At 45.2% G+C, this 23,675-nt stretch overlaps 1 protein-coding gene and 1 long non-coding RNA gene across 3 annotated transcripts in view; one reads left to right on the forward strand and one right to left on the reverse strand.

The window, feature by feature from the left end:
• LOC119118353 overlaps positions 1-23,675 on the reverse strand; it is a 439,862-nt gene that overhangs the window by 311,114 nt on the left and 105,073 nt on the right. The gene's annotated exons all lie outside the window — the stretch shown is intronic.
• sesn1 (sestrin 1) overlaps positions 1-23,675 on the forward strand; it is a 26,034-nt gene continuing 2,359 nt past the window's right edge. The window contains exons 1-8 of one of the 2 annotated variants that reach the window (XM_037245270.1): positions 1-291; positions 21,803-21,868; positions 21,960-22,160; positions 22,238-22,420; positions 22,511-22,738; positions 22,922-23,179; positions 23,264-23,454; positions 23,526-23,670. In XM_037245270.1, coding sequence (XP_037101165.1) covers positions 16-291; positions 21,803-21,868; positions 21,960-22,160; positions 22,238-22,420; positions 22,511-22,738; positions 22,922-23,179; positions 23,264-23,454; positions 23,526-23,670 — 1,548 coding nt within the window. In that variant the 5' untranslated portion in view covers positions 1-15. Of the gene's footprint in view, positions 292-20,590; positions 20,869-21,802; positions 21,869-21,959; positions 22,161-22,237; positions 22,421-22,510; positions 22,739-22,921; positions 23,180-23,263; positions 23,455-23,525; positions 23,671-23,675 lie in introns of those variants that run through there. The other variant, XM_037245271.1, reaches the window with a different exon arrangement.

Below are 23,675 nucleotides of genomic sequence, written 5' to 3' on the forward strand. Positions count from 1 at the left end.
TCTCCATATCAGAGGATGGACATGCAGGACCAGGAGACTCTGGGCAGGTGGGATGGGCTGGCCAGCCGGGATGCCAGCTCCAGGACGGCCGCCATGGAGCACCTTCGCCAAGAGGTCCTGAGCAAAGTGGAGGCTATCGAGCCTGTGCCTGCATCCTCGCCCTCACTGGCGTCCGGGTCACCTCCCAACAGTGACCTGAACGACATCTTAGCCCATCTCCTCATGCTCACCAAGCGGTGTCCTTTTGAAGACGTGAGGGAGCGATGCCTCCGGCTTTTACAGGCGGTCCAGGTAGGAAGGCTTTATTATTCCTGTTGTTTATGAAACCCCTTCATTGATCAGCTGCCATCTGCCACCTACTCAGAAGTACCGACCCTTCTCAAAACCAATTTCTGCTTTGTCAATTGGATTAGCATCAATGATGCCGTTAGACAGCACTCTTCTGTTAAAATATCATATGCACCAATGTTATTGTAGTTAACAAAAACAAAAGAAAATAGCTGCAATCGTAAAAAAATACATTGTCATCAATGAAACACAATAACAATACAAATTCAACACTACAATAATGTAACTACATCTTATGTTTAAAATAAAATGAAATAAAAGTTACAATAAAAATGCTCTAATACTGAACTAAATCGATGGCTGGTATTAGCAGCAGTGTAGCGCCATCTACTGTTTAGGAGGAATTACTCCCTCGTTCTTTTTGTTGCTTGTTAGAATGTCTCATCCTGACAACGCAATTTGAGCTGACATGTTTATTGGAAGTATCTCATAACAATCTTTGTCATCCAACACTTACAACGTGGTCTAGTGTATGTTTAACTCGCTTTTGTCATCCGGTCTTAACTGCATCAGCTGAAATCAGTTTCCCTACCGTACACAGTGGGATAATGAGATGGATCTTTTAAGAATTAGCGTGGCAGACCCGAGCTCTCTATTACCAGTCGCTAGAAACAATTTGAGGGGCTTGGCATCCTTTGCTGTTCTCGCTGGAGTGTTTTTGGATGGTGGAGGATAGAGGCCGAGGGATGAAAGAGGGAGAAAGCTGCTTTGGAGGTTTTAGCCTCTCACTGTAGTACACGCCGTCTGGTATTTTTGAATTATGCTAAGCTGCATTTGCCCCACGGCTTGCCAAAGGCTGCTTTTTATGAGCCCACCGTTGTGTCTCATGAGGATGAGCTCTTACATTTGAAGACCCCAAATCCTTGACCTCCCCCTCCTCTCATCCGCACCACACCTTTTTTTGCTCTTGTTAGAAATGGGAAAGGGGGGGGGGCGACTTTAACAAGGGTCCTTTTTTTTTAAAGAAAATTTTATTTTTTAATTTTTTTTATTTAACCTTTATTTACCCAGGCAAACAATTAAGAACAAATTCTTATTTACAACTGCAGCCTGACCCAAAGAACAATGGAGGGGGGTGGGGGATGGAGTGCTAAAAAATAAATACATAAAACAAGGTTATATAAATACACAATCAAAAATAAAGAACAACAACCAAGAACAATAAAACGATACAATATAACAACGTATTTAAACTAACAGCTGCAAGAGTCGGTTAAAACCTGTTGCAATTTTTGTTCGAAAACTGTAAATGATGTGATGACAGTGAATTTAAGGGTATTTTGCATAGTATTCCAATCATAAGCTGCAGCTCAGACGGATCTTTAATGCTGTCAGATCCTCCGAAGGAAATTTCTGGAAATGTCCTCACAAGCTGTGATGGCTTTTGGAGCAAAATCAGATTTGGTTTTAGAAAACTTTATTTATCCCCCTGGCAGTGATGCCTTTGCGGTGTTATGTTGCCCCACGTATTAAGAGTGAGCCCCACGGGTGAAGGGTTATTGGGTCAAGGCTGAAAATAGGGATCTGTGTGTGTGTGTTTGTGTGTGTGTGCACCCGTTCCCATGAGCTATCCTCGTGCATGTGTACATGCGTTTCTGTTCAGTTTGTCAACAAAAAACAGAAGGTCATCCAAGAGGTCATTAATTGGATGCATATAGGTCAAAGGTCAAACTATTTTTCTTTTTATTGTATCAGTCTTTCCCACAATAGTATTCCGATCACTTGCAATATAAACTAAATTTCTACACCCATAGATGGATTGACATACTGTACACAAATACACACACACACACACACACACACACACACACCTACACACACAAAATCAACAGAGACAATTGTTGGGATTGACGAGGTGGGCAGACTCCATCACCCGGTCACTATATTCCCTCGGTCGCATGAAAGGAGTCCAGTCCAGTCCAGTCGTTTGAAAGGCTCACAGAGTGGCCTCTTTGTATGATGTAATTGCACCATTGTGTTCTGCCTCTCAAATGGTTTCATTCACTTTGCATCAAGCATGCGGGAGGATTGCAAATGGTTAGATCATAGCAAGTCGACATTGACACTTGATTACATTACATCGAACGCTTAATGGTTTCTTTCATGCATTATTCAAATCCAAACCTCAATTTGTGCCTCACACGTATACAAACGATCGTACGGTCACGTCTATTAAATGGAGCGGTAACTTGTCTGTCAGAATCATACCATGGGCTTTATTTATTCTCGCGATTAGTTTTTTAACGCCCCACTTAGTTAATCACGGCCATTTAGCACAACCCGGCAACTGCCTTTATAAACACTCGTGCCGATTTATTTATTTATTTTTTTAAAAGTGACTCCCACCTCTACCAGAAAAAGTAGACCACCTGACTTTTTGAGTGAATTCTTGGTAAATAGTGGTGAGAACGGGATGCGTGACGACATGTTCTCACTATCGCATCGCTCGAGTCAAGGCTGAATAAACATCATGTGCAGATTTTTGGACAGATGCGGCATGACGTCGTCGTGTCCGTTCGGACTGTCGCGGCAGGCACTCTGATCATTTCCGGAATGTTCCATCTTGCTCCCTTTCTACATGCTTGAATGTGTTGCGTCAGTGTGCTTTTATGTGCATGGGCATGCTGTCCATCCTCTTTAGAGCCTTGCTGATTTACTGAGTCAATCGAGGGAGGGGGGGGGGGGTTGCATAGCCCTGTGGTCTGCGCAGATCTGCTTGGATTAGAGGAACGCTCTGTAGAGCAGGTCATACAAATTGTACGAAGAGGCGGAGAGTAAGCTCAGCGAGCAGCAGGCGCTGACCTTTGGCACAGTGACTGCACAGGCAAATTCTGTGTTGGTATGGAAGATGGGAACGAGACTTGACGCTGCGTATATTGCCAGCTGTGCTTCCCATGGGATGTCTAGCGGGTTACGTGAATCAATTTAACTGATGGCGTGTATTTTTTTTTTTTTTGAGGGGGATCCACATACAGACCCCCTACTTTCAAAACCAGTGCAGGATGCTTTGGCCTACAGTGAAAGACTGGATTCAAGGAAGTGGGGGGGCATGTTGGTATTGTGCAAGTAGGTCATCGGCAATCCGGTAAGCCTGAATAAATGATAAAAAAACGAGCAGGCTTTTATAGTGGTTACCATCCCAAACCACGGGTCCCCAAACCACCAAAACCTGCACGGTGGGAGGGATGGGTTCATGTCGGGTTTGGGATTTTGCAGAGTGTTAGCAGTCGTCATGGTGCCGGTGGCATGAAGTGCAATGGCGAGGGGGTTGGTTGGTTGGTTGGTTGGTTGGTTGGCACCGTGTTACTCGAGGACTGAGTATTTCTAGCCGTGCTATTCAGTTGATAGAGAGCCAGAGGAGTGGAATTGGAAGGCTTAGGTTCACTTGGAAGTGGAGAACGGAATTGGAGGCAAAGTGAGGTAGCAGGTGCAAGAAAATTTTGATGGATCTTTCAAGACCCACAAAAAATGCTCAAGTGTGAGGTCTGACTACTAGCGTGTTTGGATTTCTATCCCGTCTAATGCTAATGTTTCTCGACTTCATACAAACGTATTTTGGAAAAAAAAAAAATAGCGAGTTCAAGCCGTTCCGCTGAATAAACAAGACTCACAAGCCTCGCCGATATTTATACAGCAATCCCAGATGAAATTACATTCCTCGAAAATGATTTATTACAGCCCTCTAATGCTTCCTTGGTGAAGGCGTCCCCCCCCAAGAATGTGTTAAATCCTCCTTTCTGTTGGTTTTAACGCTGCCAGTGGAAACCCAAGCTGGCACGATCATAAATCAGATCTGCCGGCGTATTTGCAGCACAACGTGTTTCATGCGACAAATTATTCCAACTGAATCTTTAGAATCAGTTCACTTAAAAGAATCGTTCACCGAATTGTTCGTTATATGTGAATCACACATAACTTTATGTGCTTTGGCATTTGGCCATGCGACAATTACGTATTTACGGACCTATTAAAATTTGGACTTGTTGATGCTTCAATGTGCCCTTGTCTTGCACTACATACACACACCAACATATCTCGAGCTGGCTTCTTTTGACACGCATACACTAAAATGGCCAATTGGTCAGAATTAATTTGAGTGAAGTCACGTATAAAGACAATGAAATCAGCACACCTTTTTACCTTCGCCCTCTTTTGCTCTGCCTTTTCTTTGATGGCTCACGACGGACCTTTTACTGCCTGCTGCAACTTTCATTATGGCCACATGAGGGCACTGTGAGTCCACGCGCTGCCTTTGCGGTCTTGCCGGGGGTGGGAATTTTCCATGCACTGGGCATGAACGTTTGCAATGCTCCGCATGATTTTGATATTTTCCTTTTGGCCTGGTCACCGGGCTGTCATCCAACTGGTGTGTATTTGTTTGCGTGCATGTCTATGTGGTCAGGCCTGTGTGTGCGCGCGCGCTGAATATCTGCTGATCCGTCTTGCCATGTGTGTGTGTGTGTGTGTGTTTACATGTCTCGGGAGATTTATAGCAGGGAGCGTGCAGGATTTCAATTCATCTGGTAACCAAAGCTAGTCAGCTGGCTGCGGGCCTGACTTAAGTCTGAGGTAGACCCCTATTAGGATACAAACCGCACTCTGCTCAACACTTTGGTCAACCTGCCAAAAATACACAAACAAAATTACACGAACCCCCAATGTATGTTTTTCTTCGCAATGTTTGGGGTGCTGTTTTAGAGGATTTTTTTACAGTATACAGAGGTAACCCCAGATACAGTCCCCTCCAAAAGTATTGGAACATTTTTTTTTTTTTGCACAAGCTCAGTCCCGAGCTGCCGTGTTGTTTTAGCACATGCTGTATTGTTCCAATCGCCGCGCCGTTGCGTCCGAATAGCTATTGTGAGCTTTTCACGGGCTGCGTTCTTGCCGTGTATATGAGCGCTTGTTTATGTTGCAGGCCCTTCGTCAGAAGCCGCGCTACGGGGACCACCCCGTTCTCACAGTCGTTCACCTCTGACCTTGACTCTCGTGCTGCCAAGGCCAACGTGTGTGTGTTGACCACAATTCCTGTTAAATATAATCAGCTCCGCCTTACCGATATTATGTGATAAATTATAAATATGAATCGACAACTAACTCAAAATCCAATCGCAAATAAAACCTGATATCAATGTACGATCTCACTCGATAAACTTCTGTTGTCACTTTTTGTGTTGTTCTCTGCGACCGCATGTGTGTAACGTGCTAGAGGACGTGTGCGTGAAAGGGGAAACGCTGGCTCGCTTCCTTTTTTTTTTTTTCTCTCACTTGACAGTTCAACGTATTCAAACCTCCCGAGCACGCCTAACCTTTGACTTCATCTCTCAGCAGCTTTTAATTGTACGAGCCACACGGTTATTTTTTTACGTCACACTTTTCGGGTATCTTTTACTGACTTGACATATAGGCTTGTCTAAGCTAATCTCATGGATTGTTGCCAATTATTTTGGTATGGAATTTGAAAGAAAAAAAAAAGTTGTTATTTCACATATTTGGCAGCTCTTAAAGTTCTTTATGAGATAAAAACAAGCTCACGGCCGGACCAATTAGTTCCTTATTTGGAGTATTGAGCTAAGCTGTAATGACCATTTTATAACTAGAATGGCCGTCATTGTGTTTGTTTGTCCTACTTTTTCATTTTGTTTGTTTTATGAGTTAGTTGGCAGACTTCTTGGTTCATAGATGATAACAATGTCATTCTGATTCCGTTCCGTTAACATCCAAATTCTCTTGAAATATTGTGCTTTGGTATTTTCTTGTCATTCCGTTCTCACTGGTAACAAGGAAGCTTAATCCATATCCCAGACCTGCTGGCTTCAGAATGCAAAAAATGTTTCATGCAGTTGGAATTTGCAGAGACAAAAGCTTTATCTTTCATCACAATGCAGCTCAACTTTCAACTTTTTTTTTTCTACAAAATGGTCACGACTATGCCAACTTAGCTAGCTAGCTTAGCGTAAACTTCCAGCAAAAGCGATTAACCACTATGAGCGTCACGTTTCAAATCCCGTTTGTAATCTCATGGGACCAAATAGCTTAGACAGAGATCTGAGCAAAAGTTTAGAAACGGCGCAAAGTGTGTTTTTTCGGAATTGTCGTCAGTGCCTCGCTCTGCCGTGTTCATTGGACCCGATTCAGGCAAGCGTCAAAGGCTCCACTGATTCGCTTCTCATCACTTGACGTCAAACTGGAAGGAAGGAAGGAAGGAACTCCATATGGACCTCTTGTCATATACTTGATGCCGCGCCGAGGGAAAGCAAACATAGTGGATAACTTATGTAACGTGTCTCCTCCGCATCCGGGGAACAAGTGGAGGTTTTGTAACCTGTCGCGAAAGAAGCCCCTATGATTTGTCATCCTTGCCCGTTAAGCAGAAGAAATAGGTCAATTTCTTGCAAATCATCATGCGTGTGTGTTGAAACACTCCAACTGTTCTCTTTCTGTCTCCGAGTTCTTACTGGCCATCTGGTGTTTGCTTATCTTTACGGAGGCTTTGTTTATGTTCCCGTTGCAGACTTTCAAGCCGCCTTTGTTTTGTTTGCCTTTTTTTTTTTTTTTGCATCGTGAGCTATACAGGGACTCGTGCTCTATATGCGCCAAGAGACATTGTATTTATAGCCCAAAGTCAATATTTGTTTTCAAATGAGCAGTGAGGAATCTGGACGATGAAATAAATGCGACTCTGACTAGCTCCAGATGAAAATGAGTTGATTAGTATAAATTGGATGTTGAAACCATTTGTTGCCGATTCAGCGGTTGCAAAGCACAACCGGTTCTTTTATGGCAACTGTTCCTTTTTGTGTCTTTCTTCTTTGGAAATCTGGGTCAGCAAAGTAGGTTTTGTTGAATCAAGGGAACCGCTGTGAAATACCGCACCTAACCGTGCGTTTCGGAACACAGGTGTGCAAAGGTGAACATCTCGCCGAGACGTTGTGTGCAAACATTCAGTCATCGCTCTCCATCTTGGATGTTTTCACTCCCCCCGCAAGGAACCAATAGATGGCCGAAGATTAATATTTGATTTTGTTACAGCACGCGCTTTTGTTCTTATCCTAAAGTTCAATTTGTTTCTTCGGGAGAGTTTTACAAGTCGTCTTGAGCAAAGTAGGTGCAAAGTACTGGCCAGTAAAAAGTAAGCAAAAACACTCTCGGCTGATCCAGTGAAATTGGCCGTATCCTCTTTGTGCAGTTTGACAGATTTCAGACTTCTGTTGCAAAAAACCCCAAAAACAAACACATTTGTCATTGTGAAACTCGATCTGGCAACCAATGAGGAAAAACAAGCCATGGATGTTTTCTTTGCTCAGACTGTTGCGGCAGAACCCGTTTTTTTTTTTTTTTTTTTTTTTAAACTTTTTTTTTTCCCTGGGATGCTTCGAAACTTCACAGAACCGAACAAAGAACGGGGTTAAGAAAAAGTCATCCTCATGGCGGGAATGGGCAGTGCTGCAGCCCTCGTGTTGTTTACTGCTAGGTGTCCTGTTGGCACTGGGACACAGTTGTTACCGCACTTGCCAAGCTTCCACACCCTGTGACCAGCATTAATCAGCGTGCACGCATCTTTATGTGTGCGTGCGTGTGTGTCTGTGCGAGGGAGGATGTGAATGTGCAAGAAACAAAGCGTGCTCTGTTTTTTTTTTGGGGGGGGGTGGAGCAGAAGTGAAGGGGTAGAAAGCGAAGTAGATAGTGATAAAAAGCATGTGAATATTTTGTGTATTGTAGAATTGTGTGCGCGTGCAGTGGAAACACGCGCACACACTCCTGAAATTGAGATTAGCCCCCACCTAATTGTGGGCAAGCACTTAGAGCCTATTAATGCCCCCCCCCCTTCCATGCATCACTGTGAAGACTCAGAAAACAGGAGACAGCAAAACAACAACTGCCGTTAACCGAGGGCGCGTCGGCTGCTCTGATTGGTTGTCGCCGGCAGCTGGGCCGAGCCGCCATTGGCGGAGAGCGACACACCTCTCAATCTGTTTACGCGTGGCCTAAAAAATGAAGGTGGGGCCATTTAAGGAAGTGGGGAAAAGAGGTGGGGCAAAAAAAAATCTTTGGAAAACATTCATTGGAGCCTGTCCATAAACTTCTAGGAAATCGAAGTTGTTTATTTGCTTTGTGTGTGTGAGCGAAGCTAATTTAGTCAACAGCAAGCCCGTGCCAGGATAAGTTAGCATTGGGAAAGAAAAAAAACAACACGGGTTTATCATGTTTCTGCAGCCGAGGCCTGTCTTCGCTTGCGTTGCTTCATCATCAACAACATGCTTCTCATAGTTGACACACACGCAGACACACACACACTCACAAACAAAGTACCACAAACGAAGTACCCAGGAGTCATTTGTCTCATGTGACCCGTACCGCATGGCGTGCCTCCGCTATCAGATACGTACAGTAGGCAGAGTGCCTCATCGCAGACACCTTGGAGGAAGCGGCAGTTTTTTTTTTTGTCTGCAAACAGAAAACATTGTCAAGGCAGGAAGCCAAAGTTGAAGCCCATCGTTTAAGAGAGATGCAGAAAGCCTTTACAGTTGTTGACATAAAGAATCTGCAAAGATAGTGTATGCATCGAAAGACGGGTCAAATAGCTGGCTTGATAAATACTTTTTTGCTTTCTTACGTCACATTTGTTTGCCCTCTATTAATGGATACGTGCTGTATAAGTCGCAGGTGCATGAGAATATACACAAACACGAGTCGTGCAATTATAGAAGATTAACTGCACGACGTCGGCTGGTGCAAAATGATCCGTTTCTTTTCCTAATGGCTCCCATATGTGTGTGAGAATGCACAACAAACTGCAATGGGGCCAAAAAAAAAAGCCTGTTGAAATCGTAGCGCCATGTGTGAGGAGTCACTTGAATGTATGCATGTGTGTGGGGGGGGGGTCGTTGAGCTGCAGCCCACTGGTTCAAACTAGTTTGTCTGTTTTTGTGGGCTATGCGGCTGTGGGCGGGCGGGCTTGTCTCACAAAGATGACATAATCACAGAGGACAAATAGGGAAGACATACTCCCAGGTGATGTGGGAGAGATCAATAAAAGAAACGATCGATGCGGAGAAAATTATGAGGGGAAAGTCCTAAGTGGTTTTGACAGGAAACTCAGCGTGCCCAAACGGCGGTACGAAAGCAACACCGCCCCGCTCGTCAGGTAGTTGTTATTGCCGGCCGGCAGCTGGCTTTCCTGTCCGATCGGCCCAAGTGCTGAGGCGGCAGAGTGAAATAAACAGAAGAGAGGCTGCCGATACCGGCCTGAACCTAAATCTGATATACAGCATTGAGGATCTCATTGTTATGCAACCCTCTGGGTTTATTTCTGTTCTCTTGACACCCGTGTGAGACATTTCGCACGGACGAACTCCTCGTCCTTTTTGGTCCATCGCGATGCACAAAGCTTGAGTACATCTCAAACAATGACAAGGAAAACACACGGCAGTGGGAACAGCTGACTGGCTTGGAAAAAAAGGGAAAGCAGACTGATAAGGAAGTCTTCATAGGGTGGGTCCACACACATTGGAAAAACAATCATCCCGTTTTGTTATATTTCTGTCCTTGAAAGCAAAAAGCAGAAAAAGTCCGTCTGCCTCACATGCTTAGCGATCCTCAGGCACGAGGCAAGTTGAAATACGATACAAGTTTTATGGGGTGTCGCTGACATGACAGATTCAAGGTAACGCTCGGAATGAAGAAGAAAAAAATCGGCCCGATAGGACGCGATGAAACACCGGGCGATAGCCGTTTGCGCGCAGTGCTTGTTTTTTTTGGCACATGGCCCTCGCAGCTGCTTGTAGACAAGGTCCTCGGCGCAACTCTTTCAAGCGCCGTGATGAATACAAATCTCAGAGTCTCATTTTGGAATGTAAGCAATAATTTCCCTCGGGATGAATAAAGTATCAGTAAGTGAGCATATCGCATCCTGATTATTATATGCGTACGTAACTAGGCGATGGCGAGGTAGAACACACAAAGCAAACTGTCCTGTAAGTAGTTATGGCAACATGCTTATTGCCTCAGTCCCAAGACAAGTTTGACGTGCAGCATCTATACGTTATCGTCCTCAACTATATAAATCTGTCAATCATATCACTCTCTCGCTCGTCTCGCAGATGTACGGCGCTAGCTTTTACGTAATGTTGACTCAAAGTTAAATTTGGCCTCCGTCAACACGTTGTCGCGACTGTTTGCAGAAAACGCGTCAGGCATGCGCACATACATACAAGTCTTGGCTCAGTTACCATTGTTTCTTTTCAAAATAATATTTATATAATATAATTATATAATAATTATATAATATAATATCTTAATATAATCTAGTGCGAGAAAAATATGATAAATAGCGACTCACATTTGTATCCTCTGCAAAGAACCAGCATTATTTTGTAAGATAGTTTTGTCATTTCGACACAATCGAATTATCACATTTGCAAAATGAAGTGTAATTGATTTGATTGCATCGTTAGTATGCAGAATGTCACAGGCACTCATCCAAGACCCACAAAGTTGCGATTGTGTGTGTGTGTGTGCGTCCACTTTTCCTGTCTGCTCCCTGTTCACATCCAGGGGTGTGTTTCGTATACTTCCTGACCACGCTCAGGCTTCCTTCGCTTCTTCCAGCTCGGTGAAATCTTTTCTTTGTCTAAGCGCTGGTGACGAACGCCTCCGGCCAAAGTGCAGCGTACGAATTTGATGTGATGCTCCGAAGATGCCAGGCGATAACGAAAGACGCTGTTATTTTCCCCAGACGGCGAGGTCAGCGCTTGAGGAAAAAGTGCACTTTGGTTTTTCGCTAGCTGTGCTCCTTTCCTGCAGCTCACTTTGTCAGCGCTACCTGCCAAGAGGTCACCAGACCGTCAGTGCTTGATAGCGACGCTTCTCAAACCTTGATGAGATATCAATAATGTCTTAGGGTGAGAGAAAAGTCCAACATGCTGTTTTTGAATGTGTTTACATTCAGCAAGCACTGGAAGGGGCGAGTGACCACAATCAGGGTTCATATCTCAAACCTCAAACTGTGAGGCAGACATGCTAACCACAAGGGCACCTGGTTTATATTACATCCAAAGCACATGTGTCAAACTCGAGGCTCGGGGGCCAGATACGGCCCGCCACATCATTTTATGTGGCCCGTGAGGACAAATGTGTCACTACTAAAAAAATGTATTTGGGTTGGGTCATAACGGCCTACGATGCGGCCCGCGACAAAAATGACTTTGACTAAAGACTGTAAAATAACATGAAACGTACATAGCATGTCAACACTTCTCCATTGGGCTTCATAAACAAGAGCTAGTAGCTGTAGAGGGGGCCATATAGAATAAGGCATGCGCGCGGGGGGGGGCTTTATATCTACATTGTCAGTATGGAAATTGTTTTGCCCCCCCACCCAGCTGACTGCAGTTTGAGTCGTAGCATCTGTTGCTTTGAGGGGGCCTGTTATTTATCAAGCTGCTGGGAGCTCATAGGGAGAAAAACATGGCCAACTATATAGGTTACCCCCTCTTCCCTGCACCCTCCCTCCATCTTAAGACATGTTGTTCAGAGCCATGTTTGTGCTTGGGGGGGGGCGAAAGTGGGAAGGGAGACTAAAGATGGGATGTGGCCTGAAGACTTTCTATAGACTACAGCAGGTTTGTGTGTGTGTTGTAAGATTTTGGCACTCGATACTGTTTTTCATGTCTGCTGAAATAGTTGAGCGCCGAGAGGCGGGCGCAGCTTCCAACTTTTTAGGAATCAAGCCGCACGTTCTTAGAAATTCTGCCGGAAAGGAAAATGGGCTTTGTATGTTTGCCGTTGGCTTTGTAGTCATATTTGTGCGGCTAATTGTCGTACACCTTATTGTATTGCCGTCAAGCTTACACAACAGCGAGTTAATGCTATTTGTCACCTTTTTAAACAATTTTGCACACGTGTGCAGAATCTGAGCTGCCTCATACGTCAGCTGAGCCCAGCTGTCAATCCTGCTTGCCCATTGACAAAATTAACGATAGCTTCGCTCGGAGGCGGCGACGGAAAGGAAAACAAATCAACGGTGAGCTGAAAGGGTGGAAGTATGGATTTATAGAAAAGATGTAAACAAATTGATAGAAGAGGTTGCTGGGTGGACATTGACTGGAGAACCAAAATGAGGCTTACATACAGAACGAATCGATGTGAACACGGCACACCTCTGCTGATGTAACCCCGGCACACAGTGGAGCCATTCATGCAAAGTTGTTTTCTGCACTTTTTTTTCTTCTTTTTGCATAACAGCTCATTTCTTCATCCCCTCTCTGCTGCGGCCAATTGCTTCTGCGATAATGTTTTTTAATCTGATTTAGGATTCTTCACACTATAGGTCCAAGTATCTGCTCCGGCCTGGTAAAGAGCACGAGGAGAGCATGCAATTCCACACAGGAAATCCCGATCTGAGATTTGGACCCCGGACAGCAAACTTGCTTTGTGCTCTTATTTAAGATTTATTTAATTTCCTATCAGCAGGCTTCTCCTCTAGCTCCCCCCCCCCCCGCTCGCTGTTCAATGTTCTTTCTTCAAAACATTCACACTGAGAGGCATCAGCCGGTCAACAGGATATGAGAGTGACCTTTCCTCCATTTTTTCTTCTTTCCCTTCAACCCGAAAGATGCCTGCACTGTGTTTACCCGACTCGGCTGCGTTTGGCATGGTGGCCTTTTGGTTTTGGAGCCGCTGCTGGCGTCTCGTCCGTGTTCCATTCGGCCACCGGCTTGCTCGCTCGTTTTATGGGTTATGGCTGAGTCACTTGCACGTGTTTGGAAGAAGGTATCCTCGAAGGAGACGGAGACAACTCCCCTCCCTTCCAGCTGATGTGGAAGGGAAGATGACCATCTGCTGCCCCAGTTGCCCAGTGACTGGACAACAGCCTTCTTTTATGGCACACTTCCACCGCCCATTGTCTGCCCGAGACTGGCTATGTGTGTGTGTGTGTGTGTGCGGGTGCGTGTGTGTGTGTGTGTTTGAGATCTTCATTGTTCTATTTTTCAAAGTGCATGAGGAATTGTGCACTTGCTTTTCTTCCTGTGCACATTGAAGTAAGCGCTCTCTGTTTATGCGTATCGGCAAAATCCAATGTACATCCAGCAGAAGCGAGTATTGTCTGAAGTCTTCCTGTGGGAGTCTCGTGGAGACGGCGCCCCTCGCACGGGATCGGCGTGTTAGTTAAGCTAAAGGCCAAAGACCTGCTTTTGATGCGAAGACGTGTTTGGTTTTATTCTCCGGACACTAAAACACACTTTTTACAGCCATTGCATAAAATGTATTGACAATACAGGGCTCAACACAATTCTAGTTTTGACCCTTTTGGGCCACCGTAGTTCTTGTCTGGTTCTCTGCAAGTGAATAACACATCCTACGATTGAATTTTCAATTTCATACCCTTGTTTACCGCTTTTGTGGGAATCTGATTTAGTAAAGCAGCATTATCGCCTTTCCCACTTAAACGAGCGGGCCCCACTAATCCCATAATGAGCTGACGCTGTGGCTTTGTTTCTCTTCACCAATGTGCTTTGTATTGCTTGTGTGCACTGTGTATATATGTGTGTGTGTATCCTCTCAGGTGAGTGTGCCCAAAAAGGTAATCTAGTGTATAGAGTCATTGATTTTTCCCGCTGAGCAGGAAGTGGCTGGTTATTGATTCTGTGGGACAATGATGTCACCAGAGGCAGCGCTGGCTGTTTACTTATCCATGATAAGGCGGCAGCCCTCCCCGTGCTCAAATAGTCTTCGCTCGCCGTCCTCCCGCCTTTTATCACTCTTCTCTCATTACTCTTTCCACCCGCTTGTCTTTTCATTTGGCAAGCCGTGCCCTGCGTAACCCACAGCGCCCGTTCGCGGTGACATAATCAGCGGCCAAGGGGATGCCGCCTTTACATTGGCAGCCATTGTTATTTTTAGCAAAGGTGCAATAAATGTATCCCTTTCACGCTCAAACTGTAAAAACATTATTAAGACTTTAGCAACTGTATCAGAAATATTTGAAGTAACTTTTTTGACTATAATAAAACAAAGTAACTTCATTTTAAACAAGGTCAAAATAGGTGCTACTCTAGTAGCACCAACTCAAAAAATCAAATTAAATAAATCAAATAAAATTACAAAGTTGTATATTACAAATTGAAACGACAGTACTTATTTTTTTAACAACCTTAACTCTTCCTCATTTCAGAACAAATGTGCACACTTCCGAAGAATACTGACTCAATGGCAATTTCGCTGAGATTGCAAAAATCCTTTATCAAATCCTCTCATCGTCATTTTATCCAGCTATGACAACAAGCGCCAGCGGGCTTCCTCATCGTGTCAATACGCATGAGTCACGCGAGACTGTCGTCAACACCGGTTGTCTCAAAATTGTCACGCAACGCCTGTAAAGTGCGCTTTGACGACATTGAAAAAACTCAATACATTATTACCGTACTCTCTATTTTGCCTCTTTGTTTGAAATCCTACTAAACAAAGTGACCAATGTAAAGGTGAAAGGATTACCTCATCACTCTTCTTATTTACTCTGCATCAGGCGCTGTAACATTGTGCCGTAACACAAGCGCGACATCGGCGCGATCTCTGTGACCATCTTTAAGAACATTCCGTGCCCGCGTTTGTTCTATTCAGTCGTAACATTGAGATTCTCACCCCCTCCTACATTACAACTCAGTGTTTGTCTAAAAAAATAAATAAAAATTAGTTCTCTGGGAGATGCAAAAAAAAAAAAAAAAAGCTCAGCTGTCGCTTTGTCCTTTTCTTGGTCCTGCTGGTTTGTAACAGATTAACCACAGTGCAAACATGTCTGACACTACCTGTGGCATTAACAGAGGACACACACGCGCACACACACACTGCTGCCTGGGTCATGAGGTCCACTGAGAGTTTTTAAAGGTCAAGACTCCGTTTATAAATAAACTCTACTACACTGACTGAACCCAATACAACGGATCGTATTAGAATCTACTACCGCAATAACTAAAGTGAAAGTATTACTATGAAATGAAACATTTACATACAATACAACCGTGCTCCGCCGTATTTAGCAAGAATTGTCTTTTATTTTACTTTATTTTTTTATTAATACACGTGAGCCATGTGAGTGACTCGCATAATTTCAGATCCTCGTGGATGTTGCGACTCAGCGTTTTCTACATTTATCCACACTCATGTGATTTCAAGTCATGAGCTGGTGTTTTTTCGTTTTTGAGGAAGTCGTCAGACGCTGTCGTCTGCATATGTTTGGACTCGGCGTGCCTTGTTGTATTTGCACACATCTGGTCTTCGCCGTCTTGACTGCTCCTAAGCTTGTCACCAAAGAGGAACGTGCGGCCAGTCACTGTCTCATCGTGTCCTGATATTTATGAACCTGAATCAACGGTGTGCTACGTCGAAGCTAGCGTGCTACGGCGAAGCTAGCATGCTAGCCGTCAACCCTCGAATTGTACCTAATTCAATATGGCTTTGTCGAGAAGACTCAGACTCGTGGTTGTCGGACAAACCGACCCCAGGCGTTGCTAAATGAAACAGACATTACCAGCACGGACCAGTGTCCCGTATTTTTCGGAATCACCCGTAACAATCATCAGTAACATCCTGAGCGGAGCCACTATTGCCTACAGACATCAACATCAGGGCCATGACAACAAACTCTGCTTCATTCAGGAAAAAAGGTGACAAATTAGTTTTGAGAATCTCACAAATGGGATTGATGGCTCATCCGCAATCAGGCGAAGAGGACAGAGGTTGAGGTGATCGAGTTTCCCCCTAATGGCATTTCATAAACGATTAAACATTAACGGGCCGGCGAGCGCTTGACGTCACTCTCCATTGAGGTCCTGTCCCAACGTTTGTCCCGCTCTTTATTTAGCACTGGAGCTCATTAGCTTTTAATGAAGGAATCAGACACTGAGAACAATGATTAGGACATATCGCTTCCTCTTGCCTTTTCACCACCACCATTAAAAGTTTCAACAAAAAAAAAAGAATAGTGGGAGGGATCCCCCCCTTCTCCAAATTTAATCAGACACTTAGTTTGGTAATGAGATCATTCTGTCAAAACTTCTGATGAGATTTTCTAGCCCAACAGATTCAGACTCGAAGTCTGCCTCAAATCTAAAAGCAAGTAGTTCCAATTAGAACTTGGGCGCTTTTACAGTATGAACAGCTCAAGGCAATATAAAGGAAAAAAAAAAAGAGAATAGCGGAGTCATAAACATGACGGCCTCTAATCTTTCCTGACATGTTATATCAGACTTTATCAGTTTCTGTTGTGGTCTGCGGTCTAAGCCGGTGAACTTCATTCTGGATCAGCACTCCAGGGACTGTAACCTCTTTTGTTACATAAAGACTGACTGTATATGATGAAAACACAGCCTGCTGGGATTTTATTTTTCTTTCACATTTTTGATGACCAGTTTGGTGGAAGCATGCTGTTGACAGACAATAACAATTAATGTAGATGGAGAACAACAGGCAGCCTGTAGCGGGAAGTAGCTAAGCGCAAAAATCAACTTTTACCTAAGTACATGGTGTGAGTACTTTTGCAACTTCTGCAAGCTGATCAACAACAGTGAGATGACTCATATTTTGATTAGTCAGCAGAGAGAGCAAAAAAAAAAAACAGCTGCTCATTCCAGGAGCGTCAAATTGTCGCAGTGCGAGCGAGACCCCTGATATAAGGTCAGCTTTGTCAGCCTCGTGTTTTTTGGACGTAGTAAGAGATAAGTCCAGCATACATTTTGTGTCACAGTTGCAAAAATTACTCCCCCCTATCTCACCGGAGTCTTTTCTAAAATTACCAATGGGTGCTTGATTCATTCTGTCTATCGAATTTGTTTTCCCCCTCTTGCAGCTTGTTGTATTGTGACAGCTGCCCACCCTTTGTTAGAATAACATCCCCGGGAACTCACTTTTCCTCACGTGCGCACGGAGTTTGCTAGCCAACGCCTTTTCCACCCTCGATTGTAGTGCTGTGTGTTTCTGTTATCGAGGAAATTGATGAATTGTTCATTCATTAGTCAAGTTGAACCCTTAGCTCAAACGTAGCTTCACGACTGGTTAAAAAAATATTGCAACAACTAATATGGTGCAGGTTACGCTAGTTCATCTTGAAGTGGTCGCAAATGCATGTTGAGGCCTGCCAGTGGTGACATTTAAGGGTTAAAACCTCCATGTGGATTGAAGAGCTAGCTTTAGTGTCGCCAGGAGATTATGCACTTTTCGCTCTTTGTCAGAAATTTACATGCACGTGCGGAGCTCACAAATTTTTTTTATGGCAGCTGTCCAAGTGCTTGCACAGAAAAACAAGTCTCCCCAAAAAAAGTGAACAGAACTGAGCCGAGCAGTCGGCCGTGTGAACTTTCTTGTATTCATTAGACAAATCCGCCGCTAAACTGTTGCGGCGATGACTTTCCTAAAAACAAAACCCGATTAGGCTGCGCAGGGAACGTCATACCTCCGTGGAACTTTTTTTTCTTTTAGAGAAACAAACGCCGTTAAAGAGAGAGAGTGAGGGTGCGAGGAGAAGATTGGCTACTCTCGTTGTTGTCCTGTCCTGCCATTGGTAGATGCCTGTTGCTAGGCTTGTATCGGGTTTCGAGAGTTTTTTTTTGCTTCCGCCGCTCTCTGTTCGCCCATAGGTCAGGTTTGAACTGGTCTGGTGGACTTCTGCTACTTGTTGAACATCCCAGCGAAAGGAAAAAAAAAAACATGCATGATTCTCACTGCTGGAGAAAATAAAATGCGAGACACGTGTAGAGTTTGGCACCGTGTCGTCCTTTGTTTTTCTCATTATTGGGCGAGTCATCCTCCCTGTTGGTTCAAGGCATTTGCTAACCGTTGTGTTACAATTGCAAATACGTCTGCCGGCAATAAAAAGTAGCTTTTCGCACCTTGTTAGAGTGATGCTATGTAGCAAAAATGTGCAAGTTAAAACTTTGTAGCACAACTGTAATGCTGCGCCGTTTTGATATTCAGAACTTGATGGCAAAGAGTAAGCTTGCTTTATTTTTTTGGGGCATCAAGACGGTAAGAAACTTTTTCTGTGCTATATTTTAATTGCGGAATGGCGTAGCTCGTGACAAATGACATTTTCCAGTTCATCCTCTGCGTCAACAAGCTGCATCCTGTCATTTGTGTGCGTGTGTGCCGGCCCTCGTGCTATGCCTAGTACATCATTTTTATTGGCCACTTAGCTATTTCATTGTGCATTGTTGACCGAGGCACGAATGTGATGGCCTTAAAATGTCACTCGCACGTTCATGTGACACTCGAAAGTCAACATTTAAATCTACACTGTGTAAGAATTGTAAAGGCTTCAAAAGCATTACAGTGCAGAGGTATGCTATCAAGCTATATAGTGGTGTGTTTCGGCCGTTGCCATGGTGACCCGCAATCACTCACTTTAATTTTCAGTCTTATGAGCAGACCTGCCAGGACAACATTTGGGCTGTAAAAAAGTCATCTTAAAGCCTTTGGTGGCTGGAATATATCCCACCCTGGGACAACAAGGCACTCTAAAGCGGACTCGCACTTCACCATACTCTGTTTGACGTCTTTTCTTCCGCTACGATATGTTGGAGGTTTCGTCTCGTCCTCAGTGGGAAGAAACATAGGAGGCCGAAAAGCACTGAAACAACAGTCTCATCCCACGGGATCATTAGTGCGTGCACAGTGACAATAGCACCGGCCAAGCCAGACCCCCCCCCCCCCCCCCCCCACACTTCTAGCCTATAAGCGCTTTTATGTGAAAGGGGGGTCCGGTGTGTCGCAACGCTGACCGGCCTCGCTTCTGCAGCTTTTGCTGAGCCGCGGGAGTGCTGACTCCAGCCCCTGGGAACATGTTTACCTCTCTGCCCCGCACCCCACCCTACCGGCGGCAACAGGAGTGGGGTCCCGAGGTGGGAGAAGGGTGGGTGAGGGAGGCTGGCTGGACGCACACAATGAACCTGCTGAATACTGCGCGATGTAGCCGGGCCGTGCAGTTGGCTGCCAAACTGGCTGGACAGGCTCTTGATCAAAGTCCACAGAAGGGGGGCAGGGGGGCGGCTTTTTGGCTCAGTCACTATACCAAATTCAGCTTGCTAGTAGTTTTTCTTGCAAAGAAGAGCCAAACAGATGGTCAGATTAGTATTGATAGTTACTACAATTGACACATATGGGAAGCAAGAAGTGACCGTAATGTGGCACGCAAGTGAACGTGTTATTGTCAGGCTGGGATAAACAAAGCCATAAGAGCTGTCCTCCTTATCTTTACCCCCCCCTCCCCTCCCCTCTCCTCTCCTATCCTGTCCTTTGCCTCTGAAGGGAGTCCTTCAAACGCCTTGATTAGTGGAGGGATCACATTATTATCTGTGGTCTGAGAGGCTGCACCGATAAAAGCCACTGTTCAAGGACCCGCAGACCTCGTCATCCTTTCAGATGAGATTAGGATCTTAATTCAACCCAAGCGCATGCATGTGGAGGGTCACATACTGACCAGTTTCTTTTGAAAGTAACCACATGACATTAGCAAAACAATTTGTTTTTTATTCCAGCCAAGAATAATGAAAAGTAAATGACAAATATCCCTGTGAATAGCTGTAATATCACCATTCACTACTAGATGGCGGACATGCCTTAGTTGCACTTTCCCTCTAGTCTACAACATGCTTAAAACTAATAATGTGCATTTGGAACGGCATGTTGATTTTTATGGGGGGAAAAATGCATTAAATGAGTTCTTGCACTTTGATGGGTTTTCTGTTCTGCAGTTTTGTGCCATCCTTGAATGGCATTTTTTCCATGCACGAGAGCCCTCTGCACTGGGAAGAGAAAAATCTAATCACAGTAGCCTATGTAGTTATTTTTTAGATGTTCAAAACCCTCTGAACCCTCTTGAAGGCTGCATGTTTTGATTGCCTTTAAAAAGAGAAAGAACAAATGATCAGCTGATTGGTTTACCTTGATTTAGATATGCATTGTATCACTTTGAATGAATAGCCACGGTAATTTAGCATACAGAAAGGATTGACAATTTAATCACAAGCGAACAAAAGAAACAGAGAAAGATGTGGCGATGTTTTCTTAAAGCAAAAGGGGATTGGCTTTTCCGCTCACGTTTTGCCCCCCTCCTTCCTCTTTCCTCACGCTTAGCTCCGCCCCCTCCGCCTCTTGATCGTTGCTATTGGCCGGCTGCAGCGTGTTTACGCTTCGCGATTGGCCCACTCACTCGTCGCTCAAGCGCTCTCGGGTTATTTACCGAAAGTATGAGCGAGGGGCGGGGGCAACTAAATGGAGCAGCCGGAGTGACTTGGCTGCTTGTCGGGCTCGCAACAGCTGACGAGAGCGGAGCACAGCAGCCTCCCGGTGAACAAAGAACGGGGGGACGGTTTGCGGAGCTTTCGAACCCGATCCAAAAGCAGCCAAGTGCGGGGAGGACGAGAGATGAGGCACGCCGTGTCACCATCGGAGAACGTGGAGAATTGTTCGTTCGCCGTGACACACTTGTTTAAGATATGTGCCCATTGTGAACGGCTCGGGAAAAAGGTAAAACATATTTAAGTTCATTCCTATATCGGTGCAGCTTCGAGAAAATACCACATTCGAGTATTTGTTTTTGTGATAAACGAATGTCAGTTGATATTTGCTCTCGGGCGACTGTTTTTTTCCTTCGACTGAATGAGCTGCAGTGCAGTCGTTTGTCCGGACTTGTTTTTCTGTCAAGTTTAGGGGGGTGGGGGGGCGGCAGGGGCTTTGGATGTTTTTAAAGACACCCCAACACACATTTTTATTGTCACTTTTTTTTATGGATCCTGTCGAATGATTTAGTTTGACCACATTTGATTCCCGACAGAATTAAGCCATTTGTTGCTCAACTCATTCATCACAGCTTATTGATGGTCATGTCCAGAGCATGAAGGAAAAAAAAAACAAAAAACGTTCTTTTCTTTTTAGGTTAATTTACATCCCTATTGACATCCCTTTTAACTTGCTGTAAGATTATCAAACCAAGCCATATTTATCGGTGCTGTCCACACAAAAAAAACCGATATTGCACCACCACTTTAATTACCCTTAAAATGTCACTTAACGACTGCTGTGTCCGGTATGTTCATTATATTGCCATAAAATGCGTCATGTTTACTGACACTGTCCTCAAAAACTAATATTTCATCACTAAAACCATAATTATCCATTAAAATGTCACATTTAACAACTATGCAATGCGCTGCTGTGTCACGGTTGCTGATTCTCAAAACTGACTTTTCACCATGAAGGCCTTAATTATGCCCAAAAAGGACACTTGGTCTTTCAATGCCTCAATTGTGTCAAAAAAAGTCAAGACAAAATGAGTTTGTTGTAAAGTTTAAGCTGCTGTCACTGTTTAATGTTTCACATTCAGATATTGTGCAGTCCATACCTGACTATACTTGTCTAAATGTTGTGCTTCTAAAAGATGATTTCCCTTTTTGTCTTTAAGGATCTGGGAGTGCGAATCCCAAGACCTCTGGGGAACGGGCCGAGTAGATTTATCCCCGAAAAAGAGGTACGGAAATGCCTTTAAATCCTGCCAGTAATGTCCAAAAAAGCCCCAACTTTCCTAGGCCCGTTTAAGATGTCACGATTTTCCATTTTAGATTCTTCAAGTCAGTAAAGTGGACACCAGGACACAGTCGATATTCGAGGATGCGTTCGCCGCCCTCGGTCGCCTGGACAACATCTCGCTGGTGATGGGCTTCCACCCGCAGTACCTGGAGAGCTTCCTGCGCACGCAGCACTACCTGCTGCAGATGGACGGGCCGCTGTCGCTGCACTATCGCCACTACATCGGCATCATGGTAGCACCTGAGCTGGACTTTTTTTTGCCTCGCCTTTTTAAACGCATCTCACCATTGTCGCGTGATCCTGTGTCCAGGCGGCGGCTCGCCACCAGTGCTCCTATCTGGTCAACCTGCACGTCAACGACTTCCTCCAGGTGGGCGGCGACCCCAAGTGGCTTAACGGGCTGAACGGCGCCCCGCGAAAGCTTCAGCAGCTGGGTGAACTCAACAAAATCCTGGCCCACCGGCCATGGCTGCTCACCAAGGAGCACATCGAGGTGAGAAACCGCAGAGGGAGGTGTTAAGAGCGTTGCGCAACAGCTGAGGTCGAGTGAACTGACCGACTCCGCTTGGCCTTTTTTTTCAAGGGTCTCCTGAAGGCCGAGGAGCACAGCTGGTCACTGGCCGAGCTCATCCACGCCGTGGTCCTGCTCACGCACTATCACTCGCTGGCCTCCTTCACCTTCGGCTGCGGGATCATGCCCGAGATCCACTGTGACGGCGGCCACACCTTCCGGCCGCCGTCGCTCGGCCACTACTGCGTGTGCGACATTGCCAACGGCAACCACCACCACGACAGTCCGTTTGGCAGCCAGGTGAGACAAACGGAGAGCCTTGGCCGTTTGTTGTCTTTTCGTCATGAGCCATATTTGCTTATGTAAACTTCCTTCAAATTGGATGCGGCACAGTAGAATCGTTTGTTGTGTCCCTGGCAGTAGAAGAATGACTGTCACTATGTTATCACAAGCCTACAAGTGAAAATTCCTGTTGTTGTCCAGGAGGTGTGCGGTGGCGAGGTGGAGGTGTTGATGGAGCGCATGAAGCATTTGCAAGAGTGCCGCGATGACGAAGAGGCCAGCCAGGAGGAGATGGCCACACGTTTCGAGCGGGAGAAGACTGAGAGCATGCTGGTGGTGACGGCCGAAGACGAGGAGTGGGTGCCCTCCCGTGACATCTCACGACACTTTGAAGACCCCAGCTACGGTTACAAGGACTTCTCCAGGAGGGGCGAGCACGTGCCCACTTTCAGAGTGCAGGTACACTCGCAACACATAAAACAATGAGCAAGCCCGTTTCAATGATAATAACGCCCCCCCCCCCCTTCTTTTTTTTTTGGGCAGGATTACAGTTGGGAGGACCACGGCTATTCTCTGGTGAACCGTCTCTATCCAGACGTGGGTCAGATGCTGGACGAGAAGTTCCAGATGGCGTACAACTTGACGTACAACACCATGGCCACACACAAGGATGTGGACACCAGCATGCTGCGCAGGGCCATCTGGAACTACATACACTGCATGTTCGGCATCAGGTAGGCTGCTAACATCTTGAAGAAAGGGATAAAAAAAAACAGAATACTCACCACACCATCGGCTGTGTCAGGTATGACGATTATGACTACGGCGAGATCAACCAGCTGCTGGACCGCAGCTTTAAGATCTACATCAAAACTATGGTGTGCAATCCCGAGAAGACTACCAAACGAATGTACGAGAGCTTCTGGAGGCAGTTCCAGCACTCTGAGAAGGTCGG

This window comes from Syngnathus acus, chromosome 24 (assembly GCF_901709675.1).
Source record: "Syngnathus acus chromosome 24, fSynAcu1.2, whole genome shotgun sequence".
Classification (NCBI taxonomy): domain Eukaryota; kingdom Metazoa; phylum Chordata; class Actinopteri; order Syngnathiformes; family Syngnathidae; genus Syngnathus; species Syngnathus acus.